This window comes from Sander lucioperca, chromosome 12 (genome assembly GCF_008315115.2).
Source record: "Sander lucioperca isolate FBNREF2018 chromosome 12, SLUC_FBN_1.2, whole genome shotgun sequence".
Lineage (NCBI taxonomy): Eukaryota > Metazoa > Chordata > Actinopteri > Perciformes > Percidae > Sander > Sander lucioperca.
In genome coordinates, this window is record NC_050184.1 from 23,642,902 (window position 1) to 23,652,901 (window position 10,000).

At 43.8% G+C, this 10,000-nt stretch overlaps 2 protein-coding genes across 3 annotated transcripts in view; one reads left to right on the top strand and one right to left on the bottom strand.

The window, feature by feature from the left end:
- Positions 1–3,169, top strand: part of LOC116059906 (protein NDRG3-like) — a 32,864-nt gene extending 29,695 nt beyond the window's left edge. The window contains exons 16-17 of one of the 2 annotated variants that reach the window (XM_031313176.2): positions 211–249; positions 734–3,169. In XM_031313176.2, the coding sequence (XP_031169036.1) occupies positions 211–249; positions 734–909 (215 nt within the window). In that variant the 3' untranslated portion in view covers positions 910–3,169. The remainder of the gene's footprint in view (positions 1–210; positions 250–733) is intronic. The other variant, XM_031313177.2, reaches the window with a different exon arrangement.
- A 711-nt stretch (positions 3,170–3,880) lies between these two features.
- On the bottom strand, positions 3,881–8,870 carry LOC116059908 (replication factor C subunit 2-like). Its single transcript, XM_031313178.2, has 6 exons — positions 8,407–8,870; positions 8,004–8,109; positions 6,115–6,216; positions 5,685–5,943; positions 4,255–4,515; positions 3,881–4,057 (listed from the first exon to the last, which is right to left on the bottom strand). Exons 1-6 carry the CDS (start codon positions 8,633–8,635, stop codon positions 3,947–3,949), a joined length of 1,068 nt encoding a protein of 355 aa, XP_031169038.2. The 5' UTR covers positions 8,636–8,870; the 3' UTR covers positions 3,881–3,946.
- Positions 8,871–10,000: the final 1,130 nt, after the last annotated feature.

A 10,000-nucleotide genomic window follows, 5' to 3' on the forward strand; every position in this document is an offset into this window, starting at 1 on the left:
GTGTGTGTGTGTGTGTGTGTCTGTGTGTGTGTGTGTGTGTGTGTGTGTGTCTGTGTGTGTGTGTGTGTGTGTGTGTGTGTGTGTGTGTGTGTGTGTGTGTGTGTGTGTGTCTACAGCCATGCTTCCCTGTAAGTAGCAGTTGTTGGTGTGTTATCTCTCAGCCTGCTCTGTCCTCTCTGCTCTCGTTCTTCTTCTCTTTGTTTCCTCCAGTCCCTCATGTTGTGTTAAACCACCTGAGCAGCCAATCAGGTATCAGGATTACACACACTTCCTCACTACTCTCCATTTCCATCTGTGTGTCTGTGTGTCTGCATGCTGCTGCAGTGAGAGTGACAGCATGTCTCCTCTCTCTGATAGATCACAAGATAACGGGGAGTGTGTGTCTCTGTGTGTGTGTGTGTGTGTGTGTGCGCGTTTCATCGTTTGTGAATGTGACCACATGATGACATCATCACCATGACAACGTGCACGATGAACACAACCAATAGAGTCTCAGGGATTCTTTGAGTTAGCTTCGGCTACGTTCAGCTCACGTAACGTCTGCTCAACCTTAGTTGGGTTTGAAAATGGAAACGATGATCACATGACATCTGCCCAGATGTGGAGCTCTGTAACATCTGCCCAGATGTGGAGCTCTGTAACATCTGCCCAGATGTGGAGCTCCAGTGGGAACGGAGCCTTCATCCCATCTGAGTCAGTCTGAATGCTCCTAATACGTCTCCCCCCCCCCCAGTGCCCACAGTTGGTATGACCCGGCTGGTCCGCTCCAGGACCCACTCGGCCTCCAGCGTGGGCTCCACGGACGGCGTGCGGAGCCGCAGTTCCACCAACGCGCTGCCAGAGGGCGCTCTCTCCACCAGCACGCCACTCACAGCCGCCGCCGGACGCACCATCCAAATGACGGCGTAGGAACGCTCCGCTCTGGTTCTTCTGGTCCCTCTCTCCTTCTCTCCTCTCTCCTTCTCTCCTCTCTCCTTCTCCCTCTCTCCTTCTCTCTCCTCTCTCAGAGGCTGAGTGAACTCTCCTCCGTCTCTCCACAGTAACTGTCGTAGTTGTAAACGTTCTTCCCAAAGATTTAACATCGCACCTGATCTAAAGTAGAGAAACAGCTTCAGGCTGCCGTCAGGATCCCTGATCTAAGTCCTGATCGGATCCTGTGTCTGATTGGATCTCATGTCTGATTGGATCCCAGTCGGGTTAGTTTATTTCGGATATAAAGCAACTAAAGCGTTGAAAGCGTTAGTTTCTCACCGTGCGTCTCTGCAGCTGGTTCATATTTACAGTTGTTGTATTTCTCTTTTTATTATTACTCTTTATTATAATCTTATTCTGTTAGGACTGTTGTTGACGGACTGTTGTTGATAAGAAGCTGAAGTGACAGAAAGTGTAGATGAACAGCTGTTATTTAAGAGTATACGTCGGGCATTCTCATTGGAGGAAGCAGACTTCAGGGCTCCAATCAGAGAAGAGCTGTGCAGTTATTGGCTCGTTGTCTCCTCGTCCTCTGCTGTCTGTTGGTCGCCTCCAGATTAGATCGTGAATCTTCACTGATCTCCCGATTCGATATCTCGATGCATCTCGATGCGTCAAATCCATGTTTCCATTAAAGCCATGTAGGATATTTAATTCATAGCTTTTCAAGCTTCAACAACCAAACATTCTGCAGAGCTCTGATAATAAACTGGATATTAAACTACAGCACTGAGCACAGGGCACTTCCTGAATGTGAATGTGTCCTGAAAACATCCCAGAATATGTCAACAGAAAGGTTGTTAGGCCTACATTAAACTGTAAACAGAAATAATGGATTATGGCGCGGCCGATTATTGATGCAGCATCGTCCACGATTCCATGCATCCTTATTTGATTAATTTCAGCAGCTGTACTCCAGATGGAGCTGAACCACAGCAGCAGCTTCAGAGGGAACGGACACGAGCCGACAGAAAGGACCGACAGCGGTCTCTGTCCTCGCGGCTCCTAGCTCCGTTCTAAAGTTTTGATACCTCAACTCAATACCACTTCCTGAAAGATACTTTTTTTCAATTCAATTTTATAAAAATCCATTTTAACACAAAAAGAAAGTAAACATTAGACATGACGGTACAAATCTCTTCTCCCAGCTGCTTCCAGTGGCCTGAGAGAGAAACCTAAAGGTCGCCGTGGCCCCAAACTAGATTAGATGTCTGCTATCAGTCTAATGTCTCTTCAGTTAGTCGCCCACAGAGGAAACGTTTCCTCCACGGAAAACCTGAAGAAGCTCCAGAAGTTCCTCTGTGAACGTCAGAGTCAGTGTCTGAGGTTTCAGGCTCCAGAGGGAGCGGCCTCTAACAGCTCCCTAGGCCGGGGGTCCTGCAGGCGAGCGGTCGCCTCGCGTGTTCCTCTCGGTTTCTGCACATGATATGAATCTATATTTACGGAGCTGTTCCTGAAGCGTCAGCAGCATGCGCTCTGTGCCATGAAATCAGTTCAACACCTTCACGTGACGTCACGTACACGTTAGAAATAAAGTTAGTCTTGTTGCTGTTTGTTTGTTTCCGGACTGAAAGCTGCCAGCGGCGTTGATTATTCATTATTAATTACTCATTATTAAATATTCTCTGACTGTAAACACTCGTCTGGCTTCGGTGAAATTAATTTTGATGAATTGCACTTTAACGGTTGCTGTGTTAGACAAGACAAAGTGTGTTAGTGGCGCCAGCAGTCCTGGTCCTGTACGCAGCGGTCCTACTGTATGTTCCATGGTGTGATCTCTGTCCTAGTTGTGACTGATGTGGAAGTCTTCTCTGCTCTTACTTAACCGCACAGTGGGACAACTTTACTGTTCTCACAGAGACACACACTCTGTGTGTCTGTGTGTGTATGTATGTGTGTGTATACTATGGACCAGAAGGCTGCCCAACAGGAAGTGAGTCCTGGGATTAGTTTGCAGCGTCACGGTGACTCTCGTTAGGGGCTCTGTGGCATTGAAACGTTTCCTGGAAACAAAGAGCTGTTGAGACGTGCATCTCTGTTCTGTTATTCTCCTCTGACTGCTCTTAATATGAATATTTATTACTTCTTACTGCTGAGATTTGTACTGCAGCGTTCTGTAGCTGTTCTGTTTCTTAAAGTTTGATGTTATCACTTTAATGTAAGCCAGTTTGTAATGAAATAAAGCTTGTTATCCAAAGCCACGGTCTGGCCTCAATTTACTTTAGTAAAAGTACCAATACTGCCATGTACAACATCTTAAGGAAACTTCTATAACTCATATTTCCACCAGACTCCATGTAAATAATCAGGACTTTTAGCGTGTATAGAGCCAGCATATTTCCACCAGACTCCATGTTAATAATCAGTACTTTTAGCGTGTATAGAGCCAGCATATCTCCACATGTAAATGGGTGAATTAAGGGTTTATTTCAACCAAACCAGAGTGGTGATTGTTGGAACAGTGGGAAGATGAACCAAGACGGACTTTGGTAGTTTGATTTAGTTTCTGTCCACTTTGAATGAAGTGTGTTTTACGCTGATAAAAGTAGTGATTATTTACATGGAGTCTGGTGGGTTTGGTGATGGTGAGTTCCAGGCTGTTTCATGTTAATCTAAAAGGATCTTACTCTTTAACTAAAAGGTCTATCTCTGTACAGATCCATCCCATAATGTTGTCAGACTCTTAGAATAATAATATGAGTCTGTCAGCAGCAACAACAGAACTTTTAGTGACTAACTGCTGCTGAACATTAGTCCTGTAGGGTTACATTACAGCTTGGTTCTGGTGTAATACTGGACCAGTTTCAGAGACTCTAACATGGAGACAGAGTCCAGCTGGAACAACAACAACATTATGGTTAAATGTTAAATCACAGGTAGAGCTCTGAGTCCGGTTCAACAGACACTGATCAGTGAACAGATGATTTATTTATAGTCTCTGGTGTAGCGTGAGCGATGGCGTGCAGCAGATCCTTCAGCGGGCAGCGGGGGGCGCTGTCTTGCTGCAGAGTCTCCCCAGCAGGCCGGCCATCTGCAGCAGAGAGTTCACGCCTTCAGACATCCTCATGTGGGTGTAGCCGATCTCCTGCAGACACAGACACAGCACACCGTTACAACCGTTACCATGGTTACTACAACCATTACCACGGTTAGGGGACGAGACTGACGAGACCCTGAGGGGACAAGACTGGTGATGATGCTAATAAGGGGCGAGGCTAACATTGATGATGCTGATAAGGGGCGGGGCTAACATTGATGATGCTGATAAGGGGCGGGGCTAACCTTGATGAACTCCAGCTTGAGGTACTCTGCCATGGGGAGGGTCTTGCAGACCCTGAAGATGTTCCCGATGATGTCATCTGGCGAGTATCCGAGCGCCCACAGCGCCTCCACCACGCGGTACGCCTCGTCGATGTTGCCCGCCACGCAGTGTTCCAGCATGCCTTTCACCAGCAGAGGGTGGGGCTCGTCACACACTTTGAACACGTTCTCACTGTTGATGAAGCCGAAGCCAGAGTGGGTCGACTGGAGGTTGTTCAGCGCCTGCAGGACGCACAGGAAGTCAGCACGACACACAGGAAGTCAGCAGGACGCACAGGAAGTCAGCACAACACACAGGAAGTCAGCAGGACGCACAGGAAGTCAGCACGACACACAGGAAGTCAGCAGGACGCACAGGAAGTCAGCACGACACACAGGAAGTCAGCAGGACGCACAGGAAGTCAGCACGACACACAGGAAGTCAGCACGACGCACAGGAAGTCAGCAGGACACACAGGAAGTCAGCAGGACACACAGGAAGTCATCACAACCTCTCTGTCTCTCATATCTGTCTGTCTCCTACCTGTCTCATGTCTCCTACCTGTCTGTCTCTACCTGTCTCTCCTACCTACCTGTCTGTCTCCTACCTACCTGTCTGTCTCTACCTACCTCATGTCTCCTACCTGTCTGTCTCTACCCGTCTCATGTCTCCTACCTGTCTGTCTCCTACCTGTCTGTCTCTACCTGTCTCATGTCTCCTACCTGTCTCATGTCTCCTACCTGTCTCATGTCTCCTACCTGTCTGTGTCTCCTACCTGTCTGTGTCTCCTACCTGTCTCATGTCTCCTACCTGTCTCATGTCTCTACCTGTCTCATGTCTCTACCTGTCTCATGTCTCCTACCTGTCTCATGTCTCCTATCTGTCTCATGTCTCCTACCTGTCTCATGTCTCCTACCTGTCTGTCTCTACCCGTCTCATGTCTCCTACCTGTCTGTCTCCTACCTGTCTGTCTCTACCTGTCTCATGTCTCCTACCTGTCTCATGTCTCCTACCTGTCTGTGTCTCCTACCTGTCTCATGTCTCCTACCTGTCTCATGTCTCCTACCTGTCTCATGTCTCTACCTGTCTCATGTCTCTACCTGTCTCATGTCTCCTACCTGTCTCATGTCTCCTATCTGTCTCATGTCTCCTACCTGTCTCATGTCTCCTACCTGTCTCATGTCTCCTACCTGTCTCATGTCTCTACCTGTCTCATGTCTCTACCTGTCTCATGTCTCTACCTGTCTGTCTCCTACCTGTCTCATGTCTCCTACCTGTCTCATGTCTCCTACCTGTCTCATGTCTCTACCTGTCTCATGTCTCTACCTGTCTCATGTCTCTACCTGTCTGTCTCCTACCTGTCTCATGTCTCCTACCTGTCTCATGTCTCCTACCTGTCTCATGTCTCTACCTGTCTCATGTCTCCCTGGGCGGTGAAGATCACGGCCTCCAGGCCGTCGTCAGACACCGAGAGCGTCTCCTGGTGGACAACGTCCTGCAGGCGTGCCAGGATCTGGCCGTCCGTCAGCTTGGCGTAGCGCAGCACGGCGCAGCGTGATTGGATGGGCTCGATGATCTTATCTGACGCGTTGCACGCCAGAGCGAAGCGCGTCGTCTTCGAGTAGATCTCCATGATCCTCCGCAGCGCCTGCTGGGCGCCGTCCGTCATGCTGCGGGACACCGAGACACAATGACATCATCCTCAGTCAATGACATCATCCTCAGTCAGGACATTGATTGATTATATATTATATATTATTATTATTTATAATATTAATTATGAATATATATTCTTATTTCCATGTCTGGTGGTGCAGCTTGTTGCAGGTGAAGTCTCTGACCTGTCGGCCTCGTCCAGGATGATCATCTTGTGTCGTCCTTTGGGCAGCGTGACTTTCTGCTGAGCAAACATCTTGATCTTGTTCCTCACCACCTCGATTCCCCTAAAGACACAAACGTTAGTCTCCACCTTAAAGACACAACAGTTAGTCTCCACCTTAAAGACACAACAGTTAGTCTCCACCTTAAAGACACAACAGTTAGTCTCCACCTTAAAGCAGCCATATTATGCTCATTTTCAGGTTCATATTGTATTTTAAGGTTGTACCAGAATAGGTTTACATGGTTTAATTTTCTAAAAACACCATATTTTTGTTGTACTGCAGTGCTCTCTCTCACTGCTGCAGATCCTCTTTTCAGCTGGTCTCTGTTTTAGCTACAGAGTGAGACCTCTTTTCTTCTTCTTCTTCTTCTGTACTATCTTTGATTGCACTGCACATGCCCAGTAGCTCAGATGTAGATCATGTCAGCTAGCTAGCTCCATAGACAGTAAAAGAAAGGCTGTTTCTACAACTTCAGTCAGTTACAAGGCAGGATTAGCTGGGAGACTTCTAAATGAGGGCGCACATGGAAGTAGTTCTTTTGTAGATTATGGTGAACTTGTGTGTGTTGTAGCAGTGCTTTGCTATTGAGAACGAGGTAGCATGCTAGCGTTAGCATGCTAGCGTTAGCCATAGCGTTAGCATGCTAACGCTACGAGCTAATGGTTGCGGTTAGCCTGCTCGTTTCGGCTTGTGACGTCACAAGCCGTGCCGATTTTGAACAGCTCACCCAGAGACTGAAGGCAGGACACATTCAGAAACCGTATCTCACTCTAAACAGCATGGATGGATTTTTTTCAAAGTTTGTATGTGTGTGGAAGCACCAGAGACACAACATAACACCCCAAATCCCAGAAAAAGTGATTTTTTCATAATATGGGCACTTTAAAGACACAACAGTTAGTCTCCACCTTAAAGACACAAAAGTTAGTCTCCACCTTAAAGACACAAAAGTTAGTCTCCACCTTAAAGACACAACAGTTAGTGTCTTAAAGAGATGAACTAAATCTAAACTCAGGGACCCTTCCTCTAGACTAAGTAAATGTTGTTGTATGAGTAAATAAGAGGAGAGGAGTAGTTAGTTCCAGTTTAATCTTTGCAGTTCTAGATTAAAGCGTGGTAGATATTCTTTAACTAAAACCATCCCAGAGGGTCTGTGTATTTATTTTAGGTGTGATGAGATCTCGTCCACACCAAGAGGGTCAGCTTCTCCTCGGACCACGTAGCTCCTATGGAGACATTTTGATGCTACCAAGCCATCAGCTCCCGTTAGCATCCCATTGACTGCCATTCATTTTGACGTCACTTTGACAGAGAATAACTTTACATCTGAAGAGTTTAAAGACTCTATTTGTCCATTGTTTATTTCTAAAGAAACACGACAATGTATAAAAGGCTCCATTACCTTGTAGCTCACGTTATGGCTCCGTAGCAGACGTTTTTATAAAAATAGGCTAACGATTGGGTCATAACCACGAGACTTACTGTCGCATAGTAGAGGAATTACCGTATAGTACAGGAGAAGCTCTCAGGCAGTTTGGACTTCCATTAGCTGTTTAAGTTTAATTACTAATGTTAACTATCATTTTAGTGATCAATAATTAGCCTGTGTCTATGTTATCTCCTTACATATACCTACGCTCTCCGTCTCTGCTAGATTGGGAATGATTGAGATTTCTCTTGGCACAGCTACCAGAAGACTTCCAACCTTCCTCAGTTGGAGGCTGCTCAGTAACGCTCAGCCATCACCGGGAAAGAGACTTCACTGGTCTCCGTCCAGAGACACGGGACCTGCTGCTCCAGTATATATATATGTCAATGGTCCACACAAGTGTGTGTTTTCCTCTTACCTCTCGTTGGAGGCGTTGAGCTCCAGCACGGCGTCCTTCATGGAGGCTCCCAGCAGCGCTCGGGACAGACACAGGATGCTGGTCGTCTTCCCTGTTCCTGGAGGACCTACACACACACACACACACACACACACACACACACACACACACACACACACACACACACACACAATCACAGAGAGAGAGACACACACAGAGAGAGAGAGAGAGAGAGACAGAGACAGAGACAGACAGACAGACAGAGACACACACACACACACACACACACACACACACACACACACACACACACACACACACACACACACACTATTTAAACATGTATTTAAAGTGTCTGCCCTGCTATAATAATGTCAGATTATTAAGATTATTAAACATTATTCAGGTATTTAAAGTGTCTGACCTGCTATGATGATGTTGGGAACGTTTCCCTCTCTGGCGAACACCTCCAGCCGACTCACCGTCTCTTCGTTCCCCACGATCTGGTTCAGTGTGACCGGCCTGTACTTCTCCACCCAGGGCAGCTCGTAGGAGACTCTACCCGGCGGTTCTCCGGTTCCTGAGTCCGCCTTCTGGCTGCTTTCTACCGGCTTCTGCTGCTCGCACTCAGCCTCCACCATCTCAGCCTCCATGTTTGTTTGTGTTTCTCTGTCTCTCCCGCGCTGAAGCCCGCGGAACTTTTCCCGGTTGTGGCTCGAGCTACGACCGGAAGTTACGCAAAATTACGCTTTATCTCGCACAATCTAGGCTACTGTAATAATACAATTTTAATACTTTCACCCACAAGAAACGCGTGCTCGTTCCTCGGGAGTGTTTTTACCCAAATCACAATTTATTTTCCTAAACTTGCTGTATCAGCTTTCCCTCCCTCACAACCACGCGACAGCAAACTGACGCCTCATTGGCTGAGAGTTTATTGGTGACGGCGCTGATTGGCCGAGAACAAGACGCTTAAAACCTCGCGATATTTACAGCCACAACAGTTGAAATATGAAAGACGTCATGATACACAATGCAAAATTTATATATAAAAACAATAATTAATTTTTTTTTTTACATATTTTCTTGAAAATATGTAAAAAAAACTACATTTATAGAATAAAGATCAAAGTAATGAATAAATAAAGATATTTCCTTTGAAATAAAAAAATAAAATCCAGATTTATAAAATAAATAATAAATATATTTCTGCCAAATTATTAAAAAAATAAAATAAAAAATAAATATTTCTTAAAAATGTAAAAACTATAATTTATAGACTTATTTATACAAAATAACAACAAAAAGTTATAAAACATTAAAAAATATCCAATTTTATAAAAACATTTTTGATTTGTTTTTAGAAATGAATTCATTTAGTAAATCCCTAATATGTCTATCAATATATATATATATATATATATATATATATATATAGTATATATATACAGTATATATATATATATTGTATATATTATATATTCATATATATATATATATATATATATATATATAATATATACAGTATATATATATATATTCATATATATATACTGTATAAATATATATATATTCATATATAATATATACAATATATATATATATATATATATTAATGTTCTTGATTATAATAAATAATATAAAATAAAAATATATTACGTCATAAACAAAATATTAAATACACAAAGCCAAATATATAAAAAATATTAATAAAAATAAAATAAATATATTTTCTTCTAAAATCAATATCTATACAAACAAATAATAAAATAAGCATGTTTTTGAAAGACAAATATTTTATATATATATACATATATATATATATATATATATATATATATATATATATATATATATATATATATATAAAATTAATTAAATTTTTTTTTAAATTATAAAAAAGAATAATAATACAATTAAAAGAAAATGTCTTTAAAAAGAATAATAATCAATATGTTTAATATCGGCTTAACGCGGCCCCCTCGTGTTCATCCGGGTGAAGTGAGCCAGGAACGATA

Coding starts and splice junctions, on each gene's coding strand:
- LOC116059908 (XM_031313178.2), bottom strand. CDS start 8,635: ATGGAGGCTGAGATGGTGGAGGCTGAGTGCGAGCAGCAGAAGCCGGTA. Junction 8,110..8,406: donor TCCCAACATCATCATAGCAG/GTCAGACACTTT, acceptor GTGTGTGTGTAG/GTCCTCCAGGAACAGGGAAG. Junction 4,516..5,684: donor CCCAGGGAGACATGAGACAG/GTAGAGACATGA, acceptor TGCGTCCTGCAG/GCGCTGAACAACCTCCAGTC.